The sequence below is a fragment of the Sciurus vulgaris genome (assembly GCF_902686455.1).
Source record: "Sciurus vulgaris genome assembly, chromosome: 5".
In the NCBI taxonomy this organism is placed as follows: Eukaryota; Metazoa; Chordata; class Mammalia; order Rodentia; family Sciuridae; genus Sciurus; species Sciurus vulgaris.
Genome location: NC_136465.1, coordinates 95076216 through 95102424, shown reverse-complemented (window position 1 = coordinate 95102424; position 26209 = coordinate 95076216). Strand labels below are relative to the sequence as shown.

Sequence of the window (26209 nt, the reverse complement as noted above, 5' to 3'; positions counted from 1 at the left end):
AGACACTGCTTTAAGATACTCAATGATATGCCCGATAGAAATGAAGTGCTAATTGGCATCATTCAAGAACAATGCCATCAATAGATAATACTATGTATGAATTATTTTTAAAAACTTGCTTAAACAGATTTAAAATACTATTTCACAGTATTTATTAGAGATAAATTGTTGGGACTAATGACATGTTAACTAACTGGTGGGTGAGCAGGATCAGGGCCTCAAAGGTGTTTCAAGGGTTGGTGATGATGAATCGAACCACTGTCAGGGATTGGTTAACAACAGTTCCGCAAACGTGATCAGTTCGTGCTTGCCATATAGTCCTATGGGACTCTCGCCTGCGTGAACCCCCCATGCCTTGCTGACCTTTTAGCTGATTGGTTCCCCCCTAGCCCCCACCCTGACATAAAAGCTGTGTGACTTCCTCAATAAATGAGTTCCTGCTGTGACTGGTCTCCCTGACACGTCTGATTGTCCTCTGCCCGGAGGGCCGGGAGCGGGCCGTCAGCTGGCCCTACCTATCCTGGTCTGACCTTGTTGGGGAGTGTCCCCTTCCCTTGTCGCTGATTGAGAAGAGCAAGGGGGCTTAAGACCCCGACAATAAATACTCTAATGTATCTAATTTAGGTAGCCAATATATCTCAAAGGGTTAATATTGCACACTTATCCTCAAGAAGTTTTCAATGCTATCCATGCATGTGCTATTTAGTTGCACAGACATATAAACCAAACACAGAATGAACTCAGGGATAAAGACATAAGCTCATGTTGCAGGAACGAAGAGAGAAGGGCACTTAATTTTGTTTTGGGGGTGGGAGTAACATTTAAAAGCAATTTTTGGATAGGTATTTTAGGCTTAGAGAACACCACGGATAGGAGGCAGCAAATGTATTCAATAAAATCCTATGTATGCCATGATTTAAAATGACATTTATGATGAGTTTCATAAATACAGAAAAAGCTTACTGAAAAAGCAGGATAAAGGACACACAAAGGAAAAATAGGAAACACAGATAATGAATGTGCAGGGAGAAGTCACATACATTCACATACTTACACACTCACACTGAAATCTTTACAGGCATTTCATCTGGGTGGCCAAAGGATTTTTCTCCTTCCTAATTTTCCATGTTATTTCAAAATTTTCCAAGTAGCATATCTTAAGAAAAAAAATCATACGGATTATTGAAAAACAGCAAGATCATTATTACTGGACATAGTGTAAAATGTACAATCGAGCCAGAAAAGTAAACTGCACTTGTTCATGGAGGACCATGGATATTATATGAGGAGTCTGAGCTTTATTTCCAGGTAGCAGGGAATTAATGTAGTAAGTTAGCCCCATTCATTTCCGGTGTCAGTGCTCACCAAGGCAAGGGGGATATCTGTGGATCAGTCCAGGAATTAGTCTTCCTACCAAAAGTCACAGTTTTCATCCCAAGGTACTCCTCCTCTGCCTACCCTGAGTGACTGGTCCCTCCCCTGGATTCTGGCTTATTTCTGTACTCTGAACCTTCTCCGGCTTGGTTGGGAAAATATGGCTTTGCTGCTAGTCCTGGACAGGGAAGGCCAAAAACCCTTCCATACGGTCAGGTTCCCAGGTACATCTCAGATGTGATACTGAAAGGTCAGGAAAGGATCTACCTCTTCTATACCCAGACTATAGGGAGGAAATGTGATTCTCTTGGCTTTAGCCTCAAAAGGAGCAAGACGTCCAAATGGGAAGTCCTCAGGATGGTTCATTCTTAAATCATTTTATGAGAGGAAGGCTCAAATATGAGAAAGGAACCCGGGTGGAAGTCTCTGAGGCAAAGTATAACCATCTCAGACTTCACAAACTAAAATAGATTTACATTTATTTTCTCTCTCACTTTTTATTTTAAAACTGCTAATTTCTGTGATCTCCATATAATAAAGGGGGAACCACACACACTCCTAGATTCCAGGGACACAGAGCTTTGCTGGTGTCTGAAATTGTCCATGGTCTCCAATGGCTGAAGAACCAAAGCACAGAAAACAGATGTTTATGCCTACCCAAGGCCAATCCACTGCCCAGGAAAGCACATGGAAGTTCAAGAGGACAAAGGAATAAGTGATGTCTATAACATCGTAGTCAAATGGGGCATCCTAGAGTACGAACTAGGCAGGAGTGTGAGAGACGCCAGAGGAGCTGACAGGAGAGCTGTTGGGTGGACAGCATGCCCAGCAATAAGATGGGAGGAAACAGATCAGATGTGAGGGGAGTGTCATAAAAACATGAAGCCACAGTCAGCAGGGAGAAGTTCAGACTGGGAATTCGGAGGCGAAGCACTGCCAGCTGACTCCAGGGTCTATGTGAGAGGGTTGTCTGCAGGGAAGTGAGGATGGAGTGCACTGGAAAAGAGAAGACAGACCAGGGTTGCCCAGGATGACACTGGCGGATGGGGAAGAAAGGAAAATGACTCCACCTCTATGAGGTAGCAGCATCCTAGACGTCTGTAGATGATTAAACAAGAATTCAGGAAAGATGCAATACACAGAAAATCTAAATGAAGACAACTCAGTGACAGTGGGGAATGCAACAAGGCTTGAAAAATGTCAACTTCACTTCACTGAAACACACAATAGAGTGACTGGCTTCCAAAACACCTCAGTGGTCAATTTCTAAAACTCTGGGCCACCCACATTATAATATTCTGAGAACCACTAGATTCAAAAAGCAGAGATAAGCAATTTCCCTTTATCAAACTGATTATGGGCTGGGGTTGTGTGTCAATGGTAGAGTGCTTGCTTAGCATGTGTGAGGCACTGGGTTCAATCCTCAGCACCACATATAAACAAATTTAAAAAAAAAAAAAAGGTCCATTGACAACTAAAACAAATTTTTTTAAAAAAAAATTGATTAATACTGATAATTTGTTGTACTGACAAAGGTGCCTTGGTGAGGAAAGGGCTGAGAAGAGGTGGCACCCTCACAATTTCACACACCTTTGGTAGGAGAGGAAATGATATAACTTTTCCAGAATGCAATATGGAAAACTATATCAAGAGACATGACATGTTGTCTTTTGATCCAGAAATGCTATTTCTTTAAATTCATTCTAAAAATTTAAAGATGTACATAAAGACTTTTCTACATAGAAATTCATGAAAATATTTCAAGTTAAACCTGAAAACAGAGGAACAGTTAAAAAAAAATCTCTAAATGCTTCAAAGTACTTACATTGTAAGTGCTATACAAAATAGTGTTTTGTATGTTCCTTGCTCTTGTTTTGACATAGAGTGAATTAATAGAAAATGTGAAGGATTTCATTTTCAGTTTCAGTTTTGGGATCCCCTCATTCGTGATTTTCTTTCTGTGGTTTCAGTTACCCATGGTCAACCAAGGTCCTAAAACATTAATATTTGCCTTGATTCTTTCAAGAGAGAGACCACATTCAAAAAACTTTTATTATACTATGTTGTCAAAATTGTTCTATTTTATTATCATTGTTAACCTCTTAGTGTGCCTGATTTGTATATGAAACTTTACTATAGATATGTATATATGAGAAAAAATAGCATATATAGGGTTCAGTGCTACCCATGGTTTTGGGCATCCACCAGGGGGTCCTGGACTAGGTTCCCCCTGGATAAGGGGAACCACTGCCCTGTAGGGTCAACAGGTCAGGAGATAGCTGCCACTGAAGAGGTAGGTCATTACTCACTGTTCCCAAGAGAAGGGGGCACACTAAGCCACCAAGGGGACCACATGGGGTTAGGGTTAGGCAGAGGGACAGGGAGAACTAGGGACAACAGTCTTAACTGTAGCTTCTGCAGGAATGGTCATGGCAGCAAGTTTAGGACTGGCTCGACTGAACACCTGGAGCAAGTTCTGGGGCACAGGAGCTCTATCTAGCTGTTTGGTCCTGAGGTGATTTAGGGCAGAGGGACAGTGGCCCAAACTGTGAGGTGGTTGGGTTGTGGGCTCTGGATTGGTTGCTTTGTATTCGAAAAGTGCTCTCAAGAACGAGTTGTTTACAATCTCTAGGAACTGGCTCACCTTGGAAGGGGCTGTCCCTCCACAGTGAGCAAGGCCCCAGATGTCAAAGCATCAGTGTGGAAAATAAAAGACCTGGTTAATACACTTACATTTTTTCTTAATTTACCAATTTTTCTACAACTAACACATATTAGTTTTGTAATCCAGAAAAAATGAATACATCAATAAAAAATTTTGTGTTATTCACAACCTTGGATATGTCTGAATGGACAAATTTCTACCACTATCCAAAAGCCAGGTGTGTAGTCCTCCTGTTGTTTTTAAACCCAAGGAACAAATACGGACTGCTGATGCCATGAACTTTGTGTTGCTAAAGATATGAGCATGCTGCGAGCCACTCCCATGAACAGCTTCATGTTTTCCTGAGCAGAAGGGATAGGGAGTTTCTCATTAAAAAACAAGAGCTTGGACTGACTTTGTGCTGCCCTGTGTTTCAGAGAGGGGTCAGTACGGCAAAATATTTAAAGGACTTAAGGAAAAATCTTCCTCTAGAGTTACGTGCCTAGTAAAGATTCCCTTTGTGGGTCATGGGTAACACAGGGCTTTGGAACACAGCAGCCACATGGCACGGACGGCATCTATGTGTGCAAGCACTGGATGATGGATTGAGAGCAGCAGTGGGTGCCATGTTCAATGCTCCGGAAAGGGTCCATAGTGCTGTTAGGGTGTCAGGGAACAGCCCCTCATCTGCCAAAGGCATCTGCTTTGCAATGGCAAGTTACCAATCAGACCCTGACAACCCGTCCAGATTCCTGAAGACTCTTCCAAAGAAAGAACTTCCTGATGGCATGCATTTCACAAAATACTCACCAGTCAGGACTCCCAGTTCAAGCTCAAGATCCTGCTGCAATGAGAATATTGTTCCATATACCACACAAATAGCTCAGCCCTCTGCAGACCAGGGGACTGAAGAGCAATAAGGCAGCACCTCTCAACAAGAGCATTTCACCCATTCGCCTGCTAACTTACTGTGTGGCTCTTGGGAAGTCATTTCCTGATCTGTATAATAGAAATTATGATAAATTTCAGAGTTACCTTACAGACCTTTCATATGCAAGCCATGAGATAAAAATTTAAAAACATCAGTAAAAATTTTAAATAAGATAGATGTTGAAAAATATGAAATTTTGTTGAACAGGTGGTAGGCAGTAATTCATTTGAATTGAGCGTGGTGGGCTTATGGTCAGGTCCAGACACCAAGGAGAAACTCCATCCTCGTATAAATGATCAGACTAACAGATGTCGTTAAGGATGATTGAGGTTTGAGTCAAACTAAGAGGGCGGCCTGCTCTGGAGTTAGATTAAATCAGATTAATAGCACCAGATAATTCTGACTTCCACAGAAAATCCTCATATAAATAGCGAAATATAATTTTACTTACCCTTTCTAAACAAGGCAATATGAGACATAAATCAATAATCAGACAAACATGTAATTCAAAATTATAACATGTGCTAAGAGCATATGCAAAATGCAAACCACCACCACTGTGACTACTGAACCACAGCTTTGGTTATTTCATTCCATTGCTTAAAACGCAACTGTGGCCCCCCTGAGTTTAAGATGACAAAAAATATAAAGACTTGCCCTGCACAGCACAGCCTGTCTACCCATCTACTAGCCTCACCCCACGCCCAGGTGACAGTGAAGCATGCTACATGACACTCCCAGTCATCTGCTGCCCTCACCTGAAATGCCCTGTTCCCAAATCAGGTTAGCACAGGCTTACCTGTCAGGCAGATCAGATGTTATCTCCTACAAGAAGCTCTCTGAGCACTGTCCCCAAAACTTGCCACCCTAGTGGGGTCCCTTCTATGTATTACGGTAGCACTTTGTAATCAGTGCCATTGCTGATTCTCTGTATGCCCACTTCTCTGTATTCCTCTTTACTAACTCCCTCACCAGGCATGGCTCCTGAAGGGCAGTGATGGAGAAAGAACTCTGTGCAGGTCTCCTGACTCCCAAATAGGACTTTCCTGGAGGTGACCTAAATCACCTATTTTTAACCCATCCATTCCCATTTCAAGGCTTCTTTTTTTTTTTTTTTTTTAATGCTTAAATGCTGTGGTTCTTTTTTCTTTTTTCTTTTTTTCCCCTCTTTGGTGTCTGCCTATCAACACCTTTTGAGATTCAGATTATAACTAACTTCTCCCTAACTCTCACCAAAACATGCCATCTGCAAAAGTGACCAGCATACCATTTATATCTTCAAACCAAAGGACTGGCTGTCATAATGAACAAAAAAAGCCAAAAAGAACAGCAGAAAATGTGTTCACTATGGCCAAATACAGCATAGGCAGAGAGAGAAGACATGGCAGAATTAGACAAGAAAGTTATAGTACAGAGTTAGGACACAAAGGACAGGATGTGAATGGGCCACTAAACCACTCGGCAGGTGGGAAAACTGAACTGGTTTGCATTGAGGAACTCCAAGAGTGAGACTGTGAGCAATGCCATGGCGTCAGAGAGCCCTGGGGATTATATTGGGTTTAAAATGACCAGAGAGGATCTAGTTACTTATATGACACATCCCTCCCACTAAACAGGAAGGGCCAGGGATTTTCAGTTCTGTTCAGTGCAAAGGTACATGTATTCTAGAGTATGACTGAGGTCTGACTTGGACTTGCTTATGCTGTCACACTGGATCATTTATGAAAGATGGCCTGAAGATCAGCAGGTGCCCTGGGTCTCATGAACTGTGTACACTAATGCTCTCCCTGTCTCCTCGTGAGGGTGTGGTGTTCAAGGTGAAACTAACCAACCACTTGCGTATGAATGGGAGAAGCTAGGGGCAGAAAGAAATGATGTTCATGGCTTCCAAACCAGAGAAGGAACTCAAAAACCAGCTTGCGGCACAACCCAGAAGGGAGACAAGAGCTAGCCATTCCTCATTTGGATGGCCACCTGGCAAGCAGGGTTTGTCACTGTGGTCCTATAATGTCCTGCAGATAATTCAATGAATAAATATTCATGAAGTGCCTACTATAAACCAGAGGCTGTGCTAGGGGCTGGAAATAGGATAGTGGCCAAACAAAGAGACTACTCCTCATGGAACAGAGGCTGACAACTCCTCCTGTGAACCAACAGTTCTACCTGGTGTCAATCAAAGACTTGAGTGCCCCTGGTGGTGTGAGAGATGGAGGGGAGGCCAAAATCACTGAGAATTGTTACTATTCACACATATCAGTGAAAGAAAATCTAAAGCACATTCTTGTTTGAGGTGCATGACCATATCACCTGACTATATGCACTCAACCACAAAGGGGTTATTTGAAGGTGTGATTTATCTCATGCTTGTTTAGAAAACTGTGGTTTTTGTTCTTTAAGTGTCTATAAAAACTTACTGTCAAAAACCATGATATCAGGGCTGGGGAGATAGCTCAGCTGGTAGAGTGCTTGCCTTGCATGCACAAGGCCCTGGGTTCGATCCCCAGCACCACCAAAAAAAAAACAAAAACAAAAACAAAAACCAAACCATGATATCATGTGAAAAGACTATGGGAACAGAATACACTCTGTAGCACCAATATAACCAAAGGAGAAGTCAGAATCATGGTAAAAAAGAAAAAAGGTTTACTGGCACATTCAGGAGATGAGATAAAGTAGAAATACGTAAGAAAGCAAATCAAAGTTTATGAGCCAGGAAGATCAGAAATATGCCAAGTAGTTTAGTATGTAGTGGATTTAGACAGCGAGTTAAAAAAAAGGGCCAAAACCAGTCATCAAGGCCAATAGACTTTAACAGTTCCCAAGTTCACACATTTGTTCACACATTGTTTCCCATCATGGAGTAGGTAAGAGGAGAATTTTCTTAGGTAAATTTTTGTTTATTGCTTCATTCAACTATAATGAAGTATTGCCTTTCAAATATTTGGGTTGATAAAAAAAACTAGGTATGCCCTAAAGATAAAAAATACTGGACAGGCACGGTGGCACATGCCTGTAATCTCAGCAACTCAGGAGGCTGAGGCAGAAGGATTCCAAGTTTAAGGCCAGCCTCAGCAATTTAGTGTGACCCTTAGCAACTTAATGAGACCCAATCTCAAAATAAAAAAATAAAAAGGACTGGGGATATAGCTCAGCAGTAAAGTACCCCTGGGTTCAATCCCCAAAACCAAAAAAAAAAAAAAAAAAAAAAAAAAAAAAAAAAAAATTAAAAAAAAGAAAGATAAAAATTATTATAAAAGATTTGGAGAAAATCCTAAAAAGATAAAGTTTTCTTACTTTGTAATAAAAGACTGACAGGTGGGAAAAGGAGCCAAAGAAAAATCATCTTGTCCAATTCACTTATCTTACATCTGAGAATCAGAGTGGCAAAATAATAGGCCCAGGTAGGAGTTATGTCTCAGTTTAAATAAGAGGGAAAGAAACAGAACTGAGATGTGATAGACTTTCTGGAGAAACAGTGCTCCCAGAGAAGCATGTCCCATCCTCAATCACTACAGGAACAAAAACAGAAGGAATGTCAGGGCTGCAGCAGAATGCAGGCCTCCCTCCCACTAGCATTTAGCAAGCAGGGTGTGGGAGCTTTTTTGGAGTCAGTGATAGTATTACACTGATGTGCCCAGGAAAGCTGTAAGCATAGTGTGTGAATTTCAGCAAGACATATTCCACAGATGGAGAGTAGTAGGCTACTTTAAGCCTCTCATGATGGCCATGAGGAAAAAAAAAAAAAGAGAGAGAGAGAGAGAGAGAGAGAGAGAGAGAGAGAGAGAGAGAGAGAGAGAGAGAGAGATGGGAGAGAAGAGATTTAAGGCAAGAATACTAGTTGAAACCAACCACTACAGAGAAATTGAGCAACTTGCTAAGATGGTCTTTGTGCTTCATCAATTCGGCAAGGTTACCGCCCTCAGTTATTCAAACATTAACCTAGGTGCTGCTGGGAAGGTACTCTATAGATGTGTTTAAAATCCATAATCAGTTGATCATAAGTAAGGGAAATGATCCCAGATAATCTGGATGGACCTGATCTTATCAGTCAAAAGATCTTAAAAATCAAGCTGAGAGGTCCCTGAAGAACTTCTGCCTGTGGACAGTTGCAGCAGAGTCCCAGACAGTCTTGCTGACAGTCACCCTGCAGAACCAGTCTGCCTAGCCAACCCCCAGCTGCATAAGCCAATTCCTTCCAATAACATCTTGATATATGTCTCCTACTAGTTCTGCTCCTCTGGTTGAACCCTCACTAATATACCCATCAAACATCACACAATTATGTGAAAGAACTCAAATTCTCTCAATACCACTGGAGACCAGTATTCCATATTCCCTCCCAACAGAGGATCAGTTCAGATTCAGACATCAGCACTTCAAAGAAATGACACCCATTCAAATGCTTCCGGGTGGCGAGGAACACCGTCTACCAGGCCAAGAGGCGAATCACTCTGGAGGCCAGTACACCTGGGTTCCAGCCCAGGTTCTGCAACCTCCATCTTAGACCTCAGTCTCCTCATCAGAAACATGGAATAACAACAGTACCCTCCAGAGAGTCAATGCAGATTTAATGAATTATACCATGAAAAGCACTGAGAACACCAAGCACAGAGTGAATAATAAAGGATGACAATTTCTATTTAGCAGAACCAAAGACAGAGAATGAAACAGAAATGAATGAATGCTCAGCTTTTGCAATGGGGCCATGAGAGAGCAGTAACACCCCTGATGACTGGAAGGAAATCAGTGTCACAGGAAACACTCCACTGCAATGCAGAATGTCATCAGTGATATAAGTGCTAAAGAATGCTTTCCTGATGATGACTACTCCAGAGGTCAACATTTCATAGGCATTCTACCTAATCCAGGGATGGGTGAAAGCAAGAAACAGCAGTTCATCAGAATTTCAGTTCCACGTGGAAACGGAAAAGTAAGTCCCCTAACTTGTTCTGGGACTGACTGATCCCCATGAAAAAGAAGAATGCAGGGTTTAACAGTTTCAACATCAGCAGGTTTTTCTAAAAGGCATGAAAACCTGGTTAATATGTAAGTGGTCTATACCCACATCATCAATGCAATGGGAAAATAATATAGCCTGGGAAAATACAACTCCTGCAGGTTGAGTCAATAGAAGACATGCTGTAGGACGTTATAATTACAGGCACGAATGGCTACACCAAATCTTACACAGAATCTGTAAAACTATATGTATGGTTCCTGACATGGCAGGTACAGAAAAGCAATAGCTTCTGTTTAACTTTGGGAGGAAAACTTCATCAGTGTTCATAAAAACATTTGTGTGTCTTTTCACAGAATGGCTATTACTCTAGAAAGAGGAAAGAACCATAAAAAAAAAAAAAAAAAGGAAGAAGGAAGGAAGGAAGCTGATGACATGGTAACAGGCAAATATTAAGTTCTACAAACTGAAATAGCATTAACATTAAAAGCAATAAAATCCAAACTGTCATTAAGGTTTTAAAACTATCTAGGCCTATCAGATCAGGTAAGAGTGATGATCTGACTTCACACTGCTTTCATGCTTTCCCAAAGAAATCAGTAACAAAAATCATTTCTAAATCTTTTGATAGTTTTCCCTGGGGGTACTTCTGAGGTTGCAGGTGTGGATTTGAACATTCTTCTATGATAAGACTGTTTTGCTTATGGTCACACATCCCAGAAAGAGGTATGACTATTAAAAGGAAGTGATAAACCCTTATTGTATTAAAGAAAAGGAGTCTAGTCCTAAAGAAATCACAAGCACCATATGCATGGAAAACTGGGTTTGGTTTCTCCTCTCTAGGTCAGTGTGGTTGCCCGGGTGACTGGTTATAGAAGAGATGGCCTACCTAGAATGCAGCATTATCTGTCTCCATGGTAATATAAGCACAGCCTCCCTCTGGGTACCTCCTAAACTCAGGAAATTTAATTCTCCAACCAAGAGAATGAAAGTTGATCTGGTGATCATATCCAACATTTCATCAAAACTTATCCCTAGGTCTTTGACAAAACAAATTATTAATCTTGACAATCTCTTATTTCTTTAAACAACTATTAATACTCCGAATTCAATTAATTTCAATCACATCTACATTTTACAGATCATCAGTTTTTAAAAATCTGTATTTCTGTAAAATATACTTAGAGCTTGAGTACTCTCCAAAAGATTGAAGTATATTTTGATGTAAGCAGAGTTTCTGCTTATAAGTAATTTCTAAGCCCCAGAACTTCTGCACTATTTTACCATCAACCCAAGAACGCCCAATATCTCGTTCCATATCAGGATCACGTTCTGATGGCAGGACACTGTACTTCTTATTGTTTATAAACCTTCATTAAGCATTTGTATTGGAAGTCAAGGCCAAGGGTCTTCAGCTTTGTCCCATGGAGCTGTATGGGAAGCATCTCTGAGCACAGCATCTTTTCTCAAAGCACGCCGGGAGCACGTGCCCATATTCAGGGTACACAGATGATGGGAACAGCAGGACATGGGCCATTATGTAGAAAAGCCCTGGAAAGGCCAGATGTCTGCTTCCCAACAGGCTATGATGGAAATAAACTAAATAGTTCTTGTGATGCTCTGCAGAAGAATGTGAAATAGATTTAAAGATAGATGTAGCTGCTCTTTCAGGGAAGAGAAGAAAAGAAAGCCACCAGCCAGCTGGATGAGAAGCACTGGCAGGAACCAGGAACTCTGCTCTCCAGTTTTCATACTCATCAGAAACAGGCCCTCATTAGTCTTTCATGGTGATATAAAAGCTCTGCTGCCACTCAGAACCAAAGAGAAGATGCACGTAACTTTCCTTTTGGAAAATCACCTTCCTCCAAGATAAGCTTTCTGTGTTCACTGTCCATGTCGCATCACAGATCTGGCAGGGAAAACCCTGCAGAACACCAGCAATGCAACTTCAGCAGATTATTTCTTCCTTTTACCTTTTTCCTGTCCAAACCAAAGAATGCTAATGTCAGTTCTTCTAAGCATATCACTGGTGAGTTGCCATTTACGTGACTATTCTATCCCATGAAAAACCTCTTCCTCACTGGTCTCTTGAGAGTTATTTATGCATCAATACTAAAATATCCCCTTCACAATTTTTCCCAACTTTGAGAGAGTCAGCTGACTCTCAGCAGTAAGCCTGTGTTTTAACAACCACGGTCTATTCAGTACTACAAATATTTGGGCTGCATTTCTCACCCAGGCCAATGTTTTGCAAGCCCTTTGACCACTCCTCTCCCTTTATCCATCTCCCCATCTGTTTGCCCAGCAAATAGTAAGCAAGTATTTAATGGATCCTTTATGAAGGAACCAACCTTGTCCACACCTTAAACTAACCATCATTCATTGATTCAAAATTTACAAACCTTTATTAAGCACTTAATAGGTGCAAGGAATTGGAGATTATAAAGATGAGTAAGAACCAACCCTGCCCTCCTAGGATAGAGAATTCTTATTGCAATCTAAGGGTGGAACTAAGAAACTTGCATAAATAACTTGTGGCAAACAGGCACAAGTGTTATCACAGACACACAAAAATACTGCAGTGTGAAAACAGGAAGGGAGAATCATTTCAATTTTGGAGGGGAGTTCTGGGAAGGAGTCATGAGGACAAGGAGGAAAAGAATTTGTTGAAGGTCAGATTGCACTGAACGGTTTGTCAACATTATCTCATTTAATTGCCACAACCACCTTCTGACTTAGGTCTTTTACCCCCATTTTATAAACAAGGAAACTGGGGTTCTGAAAAGCTAAATATTGTGGCCGTGGTCACGTAGCTGATAAATATTGAAACTGGAAACCACACACCCAAAGGTGTGGTTCCAAACTCCTGCTGATTGTCCTGTACCAGATCTCCTCCTCCACAGATAAACGCAATGTCACTTGCATTGACAGCATTCAAATCTGCATGGTAAGAGTCTGGGAAGGGGAGTAGCTTGAGGGTAGTATACTTGTATGCTCTGTGTATCTTAGGCCCTGGGTCCAATTCTGAGCACCACCAAAAAACAAACAAACAAACAAAAACGCCCAAAACAAAATTCTTCAGGCCTATCTGAGGTGAGCAAGGTACTTCTGAGAGCTGAGCCAGAGGCCAGTTGGGGAAAGGCACAGCACCCCACATAACAGCACAGCCCACACCAGTAGGACAAACTGGAGGTGCTTTGTAAGAGAAGGCAAGAAGATTCCCCACGTTCCCTGCAATATGCTTGGAAACTGTAAAATACATGTTTTAAAAATATACACAAAATATTGTTTGGCCAGTGGGAAGCCCTCCAGAAAGAGCTTTTTTTTTTTTTTTTTTTTTGCAGCACTGGGATGGAACTCAGAGCCTTGCAAATGATAGGAAAGTACTCTACCCCTGAGTTACATCCCTGCCAAAAATATTGTTTATGTAAAGCATTTTGAATGTCTTGGAAGTTATTGTTTTACAACAATCTTAACCTTTATATCTAAATATCCTACAATGTAAAGCCATGTTAGGTAAAAAGATGATTCTCTCTACATCTCCTTTTCCTTTACTCTGCTTTGTTTTTTTAACTCTCTTAAAGATACTATCTAGAGATTTAAACCGAAGATTAAAGACTAGAGAAATTAAACCCCAATAATTATTTTATTTAAATAAATGTCCAATTTCCTATCATGCCAAGCAACACTTAAGTATTCCAGATAAGAATTTTAATACTGTGTATCTGGATTGATTTTTGAAGAGTTTAAAAATATTTTAAGTTAAAAAGTTGGATAGGTAATATTAGCCTAACATGCTATAATAGAAATAGTATGTATCAGGGACCAGTAAACATGACAGCACCCAAGTAGGAGAAGAAAACAGTGTGGGGCACACACAGGGTTGAGTATTTCATAAATTATCAGCAAATACCTACAAATACTACCTGCTACTACTGAGAACATATGCCACCTATGATACCAGCTCCAATAAGAGCTTACAATTGGGGGTTCTTAACTTTTACAGCCTCTGCTACGGGGAAGCGGGGAGGCCTGGGCCAGGCAAGGGACTCTAGAAAGCTGGGATGTTGAGAACCAGGGGAGCCACTCTAGGTAGCAAATTTGCAAAAACCAGGACAGGAAATTATTGCATCAGAACAGATGTCTTAGATGCCCTTGCCTCCTGCAGAGCACCTGATACATTCTGAGTCCCTGATAAAGCTGATGACAGTGCTGATGCTGACTAATGACCCAGATCCCAAGCACCTGAGTAATTCAACCCTTCCACATTTGAAAAATAATCAGTTCATCCTAGTTTATCTTGAATAAAGCACTTGTGGTTGAAATACCACCTAGGAATCGAGGCTAGGAACAGTATAGTTTATGCAATGTGGATTGGGACATGAGTTTTGGTTTGAGTCACAAAAATGAATTTAAGTCACTATAATTGCACAACCACACCTCAAAAGAGTTGGGTTTGATAATGTAAGAGGTGAAAGCATGAGATGGTAAGAAAAGGGAAGGTGAGAAAGCTATTCAGAGATGCCCAGGGCCAAGACCACCTCTGGCTCTCAGTCTTGGACATGTGCAGCTCCCTTAAGATGTCCTCTCCCTAGCTCCAAGGACTCTGGAATCATTACCAGAAGGACACCCAGTCACTTGGCAGCATGCTTAATCTCAGTATTCACCATAAACCTGTCAAAAAAGTAAGTGAGTTGGCAATTACATTGGTGGCATCTTCAAAGCCAGCCCTAAGGTTTTGTTTTTTTGGTTTTTTTTCCCCAACAGTGTAAGCTAAACTACTAGTTTCCTGCCATCATCACCAGTTTTAGATTTTAATTTTACCATAAGAATCCCGTAACAAAATGCCTAGGAAAAAGGAGTTTTCAGAGATTTTGTATAAGGCAAACATGGCCCCTGTATCAGAGATTCAGAGAGAGAGAGACCTATTTTTGTTTTGTTTTCCCTCCAGGAATGAGGAGAAATAGTAAAAAAAAAAAAAAAAAAAAAAAATTTTGGGGGTGCTGGGGATGAAACCCAGGGGCACTTTACCACTGAGCCACATCTCCAACCCATTTATTTTTATTTTTTATTTTGAGACAGTGTCTAATTTGCTAAGGGCCTCACTAAGTTGCTGAGGCTGGCTTTGAATTTGTAATCCTCCTGTCTCAGCCTCCAGAGCTGCTGGGATCACAGGTGTGCACCACTGTGCCCACAAAAACATTTTTTCCACCCCCTAATATAAAGAGGTGTCTGGATGGAAGCACACTTTATCAGTGCCACCCAGAGAGCTGAGAAAAAAAGGAAGCGCTGGCAGCAACCACAGATTCTAACTCCAGGTCTGTAATTTTATGCTATTTGACTATGGACCAGACTCTGTTTTCTTATCAGTGAAATGGAAATAATACTGCAAGGTTGCTGTGAGACTGAGGAAAGCACTTTTTGTGAAAGGCCTAGGACATAGAAGTTTCTCAATAAATTCATCCCCCATGGAACCACTTACTAAGATTAATTTTGATTGTTATCAACTTTACCCTTGGTATTCAGCTAAATAGCAATACACAATCTAAAAACTTCTCACAGTCCATAAGACTTATCTGAGGAAAGCTGCTCTTAAACTACCAGCTGGGGACTGGAGCTGTGGCTAAGTGGGAGAGTGCTTGCCTAGCATGTGTGAGGAACTGATTCTCAGCACCACATATAAATAAATAAACGTCCATTGACAACTAAGGAGTACTTTTAAAAAACCCTACTAACTGCATTTTCATTTTTTAAAGCCCAAATATTCTTTTAACTTAGCCAATTTTAACTCACATGGGACAACACTTTCTGAATGGAAGAGACAGCACTCATTAATTTCACAAAGCAAACTGAAGCTGTAAATGAATAATTATATTAAGCAAATATTTTGGAGCACTATTTCCCAAGTACTGCCTAAGCATTTTATATGCATTTATATCTGATTTAATTCTAACAATCCTATAAAGCTGATAACTACAGTTAGTCCCATTTTACAGATGAGGAAACTAAAGCAAAAGGATTTAGCTTTACTGACAATGAAGCAGAGCTTAGTCACAAGCCAAAACAGAGAGGGGGTCTTCTCTTTCCCATGTTTTTGCATCATCTAGAAAAAGTTTACCCATATTTTTGCATCATCTAGAAAGACTATAAATAAATATTTAAATGACAGAATTTTTTATATATCCCTTGATTTACATTTCCACCACTGTATTAATTTTTGAAAGCTAACTCTTCTCAATGCCATTTTTTGTATGGGAGTGGGGGTAACCAGGGATTGAACCAGGGACACTCAATCACTGAGCCACATCCCCAGCCCTAACTTTGTATTTTATTTAGAGACAAGGTCTCACTGAGTTGCTTAGCACCTCACCATTGCTGAGGCTGGCTTTGATCCTCCTGCCTCAGTCTCCCGAGCCGCTGGGGTTACAGGTGTGCACCACCGCGCCCGGCCTCAATGTCATTTTTCAGAGAAGAATTCAAAACTCCATCACCATATCCCAAAAAGAAAGTGGTCATTTAAACAAATGCTTCTTTGAACTTCTCTCTGCCTGCCTTCCTTTAGTTATCTGGAGTTTTTCCTGCCTCCCATCTGCCTTAAATTACAGCTTTTTATAATATCGTATATTTATGAGTAGTGGTCACAACGGTCCCATGAAGAAACCACAGAAGATTACCAGTGAGTACAAGCAAGAGGAAAAAGGCAGTGTAACTCCCAACTCGATTCACAAAAGTTCCTCCAAAAATACAAAACGAAGGGGGCCGGGGTGCAGTTCAGCAGTAGAGCACTTGCCTAGCGTGCGCGAGGCCCTGGGTGGGATCCCCAGCACCGCGGAGTCGGGGGTAGGGGTGGAGCCAACTCCTCTGCTCTGTTTACCCAAGCTGTAATGGTAAAAGGCAAGGGCTGCCCGACGCTAGTCGGGTGTGTGTGTGGTGGGGTACATCGCGGAACCGCCTGGTGTAGGAGGTTCCTACACGTGGGGGACCTGCCTCCACGCGCTCACCTGCTCGCCCCCCGCGGGGGCAATTTTGGAAGCGAGTATTTCCAGTTCAGAGGAGATGGGCTCTTAGAACCCGGGCTCCTTCCAGTACTGAGGGCAATTACTTTGTTCAAAAGAAAAAAGAATCTAAATTCTCGCGGCACTGCAGGCAGACGCCCTAGTGGGCGTCCAATGGTTGGCGCAAGAAGGCTGCTCATCATCGCAGGGTGACGATGGGCAGGAGGATCCCCATCTCACCTCCGAAACCCGCTGCTGGCTGCTAAGAGCCGGCGTAGTCCCGGGTTCCACGCCCTAACTCCCCCTCCTCCGGAGGTCACTCCGGGCACCAAGCGACACCTGTGCCCTAAGGGACCGCCTTGATCCCAGAGTCCATCCGAAGAGACGTCGGGCCGGAGGGGACACGCGCCGGCCTTTCCCAGCTGCAAAGTGGGCAGATTTGGAGTCGCTGCGCTGGCCGCTCGCTGCCCATAGCTAGAGCTGGGGCTCACCCCGCGCCGCGCGCCCACCTGGAGCCGCCTCCGCCCACAATCTCACCTCCTGCCGCAGCCTCCTCTTCTGCCGCCATCGTGGGAGCCTCCCGGCCACCTCCGCAGCCCCGGGGCCGGTAGCATGGAGGAGCCCCGGGCCCGCCCTGCCCGGGTCCAGGCGGCCGCCCGAGCCAGGCACCCGCGGGCTTCTGCCCGGTGCTGCGACAGTCGACGCCGCCTCACAGCCCGGCCGGCCGCGAGTACTGGGCATGCGGACTGGGGCGCGCCCGCTCGCGGGTCTGGGTGCCGCGGGCTGCGGGGCGGGAGAAAGGGACCGGGCGGGGGCGGAGCACAATGGGCCCCGCCCTGTCCCGCCGACCCCTCCGCTGGAGGCCCTGCGCTGAAAGGCAGCTTGAACCTTTCTCGAAACCCGCCTAATAGAAAACAGGCTTCCACGATTATATTCTATTGGAGCTGTAAATCCTTGGCGGGGGTGATGGTGAATGGAGATGTTTGCATGGTGGAGTAGCAGAAGGCGCGGGTTGGGGAGTGCTGGAAGAGTTTTCCCTGGACCTAGCTCTTAGTTGCAGAAAGGAACAGGCGAGTGTCAGATAGGGGGTCCCCTGAGGAAGCCGCTTCGGCTTCTGAAACTGTTGGGTAAATCCCTATGTAAAATCCTATGGAGATCTCTTGACAGCCCTACGTCCCAAGACGATCTTTTTAGAATACGTTGATTCAGTGCTCCTGCCACTGGATCCTGGATGGATTCCTTGGATACACTTTGCCTACTATAAGTTAGTAAAGGAACAATTGAGAAAACCCTAAAGCTTGGAATCAACTTGCCTAAATCTAATAATTAATAATTTTTCTACCGGGACCCAACTACAGGGTCTTAACCAGCTGCGGTGTGTCCTGAAGGCAGTACATATGGCCATTAGTAGAACTTGGGTAAAGGTCAAGTGTGTTCCCAAGCAGAAGTAAGTGACAAGATAAATGTTGAGGTCTTAAATGGGGACTGGGACTTCATGCACTTAGAAGTAGAATGAGATGATAAATCTGCTCCCCCAATCATTCTCAAAGACACACCCTAATCAAAACCATTCTTAAAACATTCCTAGCTTTGACTTGGAACTCCACCCCAAATTCCACCAACCGTAACTTGTTCTGGCATTCAGAAATAGTAATTCCACCAAGAGTCTGGCAGATAGTCTCAAGATCCTCCCTAGTTCTCCCAGAACGTGTTCAAACCCTGGTTTTCCTTGGCAAGTGCCGGGTTTTGAGATGGCTTGGTGAGGATGTGGAGAGGGGCCAGAATCGCTTTCACCTGGTTATGTGTTAAATGCCATTTTTACACGGAGGCAGAATTGCTAGGATCCTGGTTAACATGTGCAGTATTGTTTTAGTCACCTTGCTTATGAAGCATTTTTCCCATTGTCATCCCAGTGATCCTCACAAAACCCTTGGTGAGGTGGTTGAACACCTGTAATTTCTGTCTTAGTAGGGAGGCAGAGGTTCTGAAATGAGTATTTTGGCCAGTGTCACTTAGTAAATAGTTGAATCAAAATCATAAAAGTCAGTTCTGCTTAGGAGTTCCTACCATGTGAGGTGTCCAATAAGCTTGCTTGTGAATCATTGCAGTCTTTGTTTTTTAGAAATGATGATTCACTTCCACCAAAAGCCTGAAAGCAAGAAAGGAAGAATCCAGACGCTGAACTATGAAAGCAGGAAATGTAATAACACACAGTAAAGCAGGCCCACAGGATTCTGTGGGACAAATCCCTCTCAATGTTTAATAGGTAGTTCCCTGATCAGTCAGGTTTATATCCTACTTGTTTTCTTTAAGCTCTTGGGCTCTACTTTCTAAACCATGGTGGGGGAGTGCCCCTTCTTTCTTGTGTTCCTGTGGGCTGAAGCCAGAGCCTTGCACAAACCTCTTTTCTAATTTTATTTTTGAGACAGGGTCTTGATAAATCATCCAGGCTGGACTTTGACTTGCAGTCCTGCCTCAGCTTCCCAAATAACTGGAATTACAAGCGTACACCACCACGCCTGGCTCTTTTTCTTGTCTTTTAAAATTGATAGTTCCAACATACCTCATAGGATAAGGAAGAGACAGAGAGCCATACAATATCTTGCCAGATGGCTAGGAAGGTAATCTCTCATTTCCAACCAGTTGTTTTCTCATTTTCTCCTTGGGAAAAATGTGAGAAAGTGATTTGAAATATGATTCCCAGAACCTTCTGATCAACACTGTCCCCTTGCCAAAAGTCCAGGAAGAGCCTTGCTCTTCAGGAACCCTTGTTTATCCTTGAGTGCACCTAGTTTGTTTCATTGCTAAGTATTCAGGCAAGGACGGTACTGTTTTCAAGGTAGAGCATATATTCTTTCACCCACCTGTGATTAGGAACCACTGTCTCATAAACTATAACCTCTATCCTTCTCAACTTCCTGCTGGGGTTGTAACAGTGTAATCTATTTACATTGGTTCCCCTGAGGCCACTTAGATATATTTTATTTGGTTCAAGGAAAAAATATCCATCTGCTTCAAAGTTAAATTGAAGACATTATTTCTTTTTAAAAATAATGTTATTGTATTTTGTATACTTTTTTACTTATTTTTATACAGAGCTGAGGATTGAACCCCAGTGCCTTACACATGCTAGGCAAGTGTTCTACCACTGTACAACCACAGCCCCAAGACATAAATTCTAATGATGCATAAAGAGAATTTTTAAGCTTCTAAGTGATTGGGGAAAATAATTGAATTTTAGTAATATTTAAACCTACTCTTTCATCCTACCCTGTCTCCAGCAGCCTGTGGAGAGTGAGTCCTGGGGAAGATGCTTTGATTTGCTGAGCTGGTTGATGAATGGTTGATGAATGAAGTACTGTTTGGAGAAACAAGGCCACAAGTGCCCTGTGTGCTTAGAACAGACCTATAGTGGACTTCTGGTGTGAGAAAGATCAGCTTGAGTTTGGCCTAAGAAGGGGAGGAAAAGCAGAGGTCCTTGGAGGAGACTACACTTGAGAGAGGAAAAAGTGGGGTGGCAGGCTGCGGGAGGGCAGTAGCAATTGCTCTAGGGAATGGAAATTCAAGAAAGATCTTCTAAAAGGTTACAGGGGAGCTTCATTGTGTAAAGCAAAACCAGCAAAAGTAACATCCTTTTTAATGATCTTTGGAGTTATATATGTTTTTATTGAAAGTGAAATGTTGAGATTGACCTTAGGTGGAAAGTAGGGTTACCCACAAAATGCAGTTATTGAATCCAATTGATCACAGATATTTACAGAGCACCTACCAAGTGCTGGGCACTACTGTAAACACTGACTGACCTTTTCTTTTTTTTAACCTCACTTACTATGCATCAGTTATATCAGTTATGCATCAGTTTATATAGATGTCTCACAATAACCAATGAGGCATGCATTATTTCCTTTTGGAAAAGTCCAGTGATGCCCTTTCCCCTTAAACAGTGATCCCTGAAGGAAAATGTACAGGAGAATATGCAGAACTTCAAACCACCCTCAGAGATTCTGATTTTAGGTGTGGGGTAAGACATACTAAATCTTTATTTCAAATTGGTATCTGGTGCACCCTTCATAAGGCTGAGGCAGGAGGATTGGGAGTTCAAATTCAGCCTCAGTAATGGTGAGGTCCTAAGCAACTCAGTGAGACCCTGTCTCTAAATAAAAAAAAGGGCTAAAGATGTGGCTCAGTAGTTAAGTGTCCCTGAATTCAATCCCTGCTACCAAAAAAAAAAAAAAAAAAAAGGTATCCTACTTGATTTTGAAACAATTCTGAGATGATCGGAGTACTCTGGGAAATATTACCTTGTTAAAAATGAATTTTCTTAAGCCTAGATTGTTACAGAGGATAAGGCAGATATATGTGTGTTGGGGGAGAGGTAGTTTTCTGAGTGGCAATACACCAAAATTCTGAGAAAACTGCAAGGAGGAACAAAACTTAGGACAAAGATGAGGAAATAATTGTGCAGACATGTACGCGGAGTTATTGCTTACTGTCATTTGCCCCTTAGGGATTGTGTCAAAGCCTGAACTAATAGCTATTTTTGTAGGTTCTAGGCACTTAAAGCAGGCCTGGTATCTCAGGGCTTCCTCAGTTCTCCCAGTACAGGAGGTTCTTCATGTTCTTTCAAGATTATTTTACCCAACAGTACAAGGAAAAGTAAAGATGTTGGGTCAACATGGACAGGTTCCTTTTCCTAGAAGGAGTTTCTCCCTTTGGAAGATATTTCAGTCATTTTTGGGGGTTTAATCTTTTAATTCCAAAGGCTAGTAAAAGCCCACCTTCCCAATTTAGATAAAGCAATTGAGCCACCAGTAATTAGGTCATTGCACCCCTGGCTGGGTCTGGGGAGGAACTAAATTTACAAGGGTCTCTATTTCTGCCCTAACAGCTTTGGAGGAGATGGACCAATAAAGACACAATCTGCTCTGATGAACAGCAGCTGGGAGAAATGGCAAAAGTACTAAAGAGAGCAAGCCTTGGTCACTGAACCATGCGTCCATCCTCATTTTTGATATTAAGAGACCCCGCAAATCCAAGATGTTGAGCTGTGGTCTAGCATTATGGTTCTCAATACAGATGTATCAGGAAAGATGTTACTGTACTAGCCTTCTCTTCATTTATAGGCAATGACAGATCCAGCAACAGAATCTAGGAGCAACAGCTTCAGGTAAGAACCACTGCCATGGTGGGTATGTCTGGCACCCTTTTGGTTACCGTGTATCTTTTCAGAAGAACCCTAATTTGGTACCAGGTGGACTTGTGCTTTAGGTGAGCCTCACCCAGTACTAGGCATGTAAGTCTTGATTTAAGTCAATCATCAGGCTTAGCGCTGACTTAGTAAGGGACAGGTGACACAATCATGGCCAATAAGATGTGAGGGTTAGTTTGCTTAAAATGTTTTTGGAAGATTTTCCTTGCTCTTCAAATAAAGGGGTGCACCAGATGTCATTTTTCAAACTGATGTCCTTGTGCATGCTAGACAAGTGCTCTACCATTGAGCTACACCTCAGCCTCTACATTTTCTTTTTAAGGCCTTATATGTCATTGGATGCAGAGTCCCTGCAGCTATCTAGCCTCTGAGAAAATAAGACCAAGGACAAAGCCAACACTTTGATGATGGCAAAGTAGAAAAAATGGAAAGAACCTGTGTCTGTGTTGTTTTTGAGATGCTAAATTGACTGCCTTGGAAGCTCTCTGGTGTCTTCCTGTTACATGAAATATTCATTTGCCCTATTGCTGAAGTCATTTTTACCTGTGTCTTCTGTCATAAGCACTCCAAGTGACATCAGCACATGTATTCTTCTGTATTCTGAGAAGCATATGGGGTAACTGTCAATGAGGCATGCTCTATGATTTGGAGGAGAAGGCACACTGGACTTGGGTTCCAGAGCAGTTTACTACCTATATTTTGGATAAGTCACAATTACTCAGTCTTATGATTGTTACCTATAAAATGGTATCTTTATTTATAGAACCATTGTAAAAAATGAATCATGTTAAGTGAAAGCATTTTGTATATAAAGTTCTTTGTATCACTAGATTCTTTTGAACGTTGAATGTAGAGTCTCCAAGCGGGTCTCATGTCCAATTCTGACATTCAGTATTTTTACTGTTTTGTCTTACAGTAGCATTATTAAAATGATGTGTTAGGGAATAGCTAGAGTGCAACAAGGCTGAATAGGATTGACTGGCTCCCTTTGGGCCCAGTGCAACAGATCATGATTGATTGTCAGTGTCTCCCACATGACAGAATGCAGTGGTACCTGAGCCACTTATATCTCTTCCAAGTTATTTTGAGATGTTTTCAATATACTGCTTACTAATTGGTTGTGATTTAGTAGGGTATATAAGCTATGAGCCCAGCAAGTGCCTAAAAGTAGAATTTATAATTTGTGTAGTTATGTTTTTAGCTACAGATTTGAACAATTTCAAACATAAACTTGTCTTGATTGATTTTTTTGTTGTTGTTTGAAGTGCAGGTAAGTGCCCTACTGCTGAGTTACACCATGAGCTCTCTTAACTGTTTAAATGGAACATAAATGAAACTTCAAATGTTTGTTTTGTTCTTGATGTGATCCTCAAGTATAGTAGTTATTCTGTAATTTACATTCACAAAAGTCTTTCCTGAGTTTTGGATAGCACCTATCTCTAAACTCAAAAAATAAAACCAAAACATCTCACCAACAGAAATTTTGTAAACATTGTTTTTATTTTTGTCTTACCTTCAATGAAAAAGCCCTCGTGCCACCAAAACATTTTTTTGAAACACTGAACTTAACAGCCTGATGATTATTTTTCTAGACAATTGCTAGATTGTATTGCTTTTAAAAAAATAACTAGGATATATTTTTATTACTTTATTCCTTTTTAAAGCAGCAATATCCCCTCACATTGTCATAAAAATCTAAAATATCTCTAACAGTCCCAAGTGTCCTGTATTTATATTTGTTCTAAGTGTTTCATTAAGATTCTTCAGAAATAAGTGCACTTCTAAAGAGAAAATTAATTTTAAATAAAGAAAACAGGAAATAGTCATGGATGCATTCAAAAATTTTTGAATGTTCTGAATCTTAACAATTCAAAGAATGTTTCTAGTATCCAGGGATCTGTACTGATTATTTGCAGACCATCAAAAGATAGCTGTTTCTCCTACCAGTTGAGACTAATCGATTGTCTAAAGGTTTTCTACACTAGAACACCAAAAATAAATGTATTTTAAAATATTTTAAAACTTCGATTTATCTTACATAAAGATATGCAGGTTTTTTTTTTTTTTTAAATTGAAGTATGCTATTATGGAAATAAGTGAAACCTAATCTGAAACTTCAGTGAAGAACATTTTATATATTCCACATTTGGTATTTTCCATTAAGCTAACTAGCTTCTTAGATTAGCTATATATTCCATTTTAGAAGTGGCTGATTTATAATTCCTTATTTTCTGACAACACAATGCTTTAATACAGTTAAAGAATTAAAGCTATGTTGATATAACAAATGCATAAAAGAAAAAATATCATAATTTGATTTAATACAAAGGTTTTAATAAAAAAGTCAGTGTCTACATTAAATCAGGAAACCGAAAAATCTGAATTATACAAGCTTTCTATATACTTAGAAAAACCAAAAGCACACAATTTATAATAAAATTATTTTAATTCAAAATAGAGTCTAATTTAAAGAAAATGTCATTATGCCCAGTTAATTAGATAGGGTTCTGTTATTTAAATTAAATGATTCACCTGAAATATGGGAAATGTATAATAGAGAAAATTAAATCTCAAGGGTACTTTGCAAATTACCTAGTTAATTTGCATCATGAATCAAATTCGTAGCTTCCAGAGGGCAGACACAGTCTTTAATTGCTTTGAGAGAGGCACTTAAGAAATGCTTTTGATGAGGAGAAATCCCTAAAGAGTGAACCACTCTATTAACTCCAGTGAAGAATGAGGCTCTAAACAAAGCAAACATTCCAAAATGTCCCTTCTAATGCCAAGAAATTGTAACTGTTTCCAAGTTCTTTCTGATAATAATGAGGGAAATAAAACTAATATGCTGTTCTTATATGCTCCTTTATATTAATTGCAATCTCTGTTGACTTGAATTAATGGTATTCTTCTGTTCTAGCAGTTATGATACTTGAACTAGAGAATACTGCAGTTTCTTGTCTTACCTATTCATTAGCACACTAGTGAAAACAGTCCTTTTTAAAAGAAAATGTGAAATTTATATAAAGAAAATAGGAAAAAATCATGGTTGCAGCAAAATAGTCATTTTGAATATTCTGAATTTTAACAATTCAAAGACAGAATGTGTCTAGTAGCCAGGGACCTCTGCTAATTAAAATCCCCTTTTAAAAAAGGATGTGTTGGAGTGAGAAAATCTCACAAACCCCAGCAGGAGTTAAAGGATTTTTTAAAAAATTAAAAGCAGTTAGAAAAATCAGTTAAATTGAGATAATCCAGAGTTTTCAAAATTTTCTCTTAAATATTCAATCAGATGATCTAACTAGGAAAATGGAGATGAACTACTAGATGAACACATAAAAAGTACTCAACAAATGCTTACAAATAAAGAAAGCAAACAAAAGGAGGGGGACACACCAGGATGGCCTTACTGAAATATTGGGAGTTACCTAGCAGCAACAATTTTCAGTTTTTGTAGATTTGCATAATGCTCCTCTGCAATTCTTTCCCCTTAGGAAAGACATCCTACAAATAAGTCATCACTTTAGATTTTGGTCACAGATAATTCTATCAATTAACAGTTATGATAAACATAAGGCCATTCTTTAATACAAATATTATTATCTTCAACTAGTATGTATGAAACCAAAACCTTGGAAAGTCATTTTAGAATTAAAATGTTGAGCAAGAAAAGATTATTTAATTCTTAGGGAAATACCCAAAGATTTTGATGCTGCCATTTCTCTTTTCCTCTAATCACAACCTCTTGGCCTGCATTTACTTCTTTAATCCTATTGGTATTAAGCCACAGTGATGCAGCTCGACCCAAATAGTGCTGCCCTCAAATAAGCTGACCTCCATCAGAGAGAGATCTTTCATGTCTGAATACAACATTCCCACAGGAAAGCAAAATTCTATTCTGTTGTGAACATCCACTCTGTTCAGGATCTTTGGTACATTTGGAGCATAAGAAAATAATGGCACAATAATACAAGTACTATCAAAGGAAAAAATTTCATCAAAAGAAATAAAATGTAACTATCCATGATATGTAACAACTTTCTATAAAACCAAAGCAAATAGCTCTTTGTTCTCTATAAGTCAATTTACATAATCAGAAGTC

General features: G+C 40.9%; 1 protein-coding gene across 5 annotated transcripts in view; it reads right to left on the bottom strand.

The window, feature by feature from the left end:
* The window catches only part of BMAL2 (basic helix-loop-helix ARNT like 2), a 92952-nt gene extending 75338 nt beyond the window's left edge, over nt 1-17614 (bottom strand). For all 5 annotated transcript variants that reach the window (XM_079139373.1, XM_079139377.1, XM_079139374.1 and 2 more), the window contains exon 1: nt 17439-17614. In XM_079139373.1, coding sequence (XP_078995499.1) covers nt 17439-17469 — 31 coding nt within the window. In that variant the 5' untranslated portion in view covers nt 17470-17614. The remainder of the gene's footprint in view (nt 1-17438) is intronic.
* Between the last annotated feature and the right edge of the window lie 8595 nt (nt 17615-26209).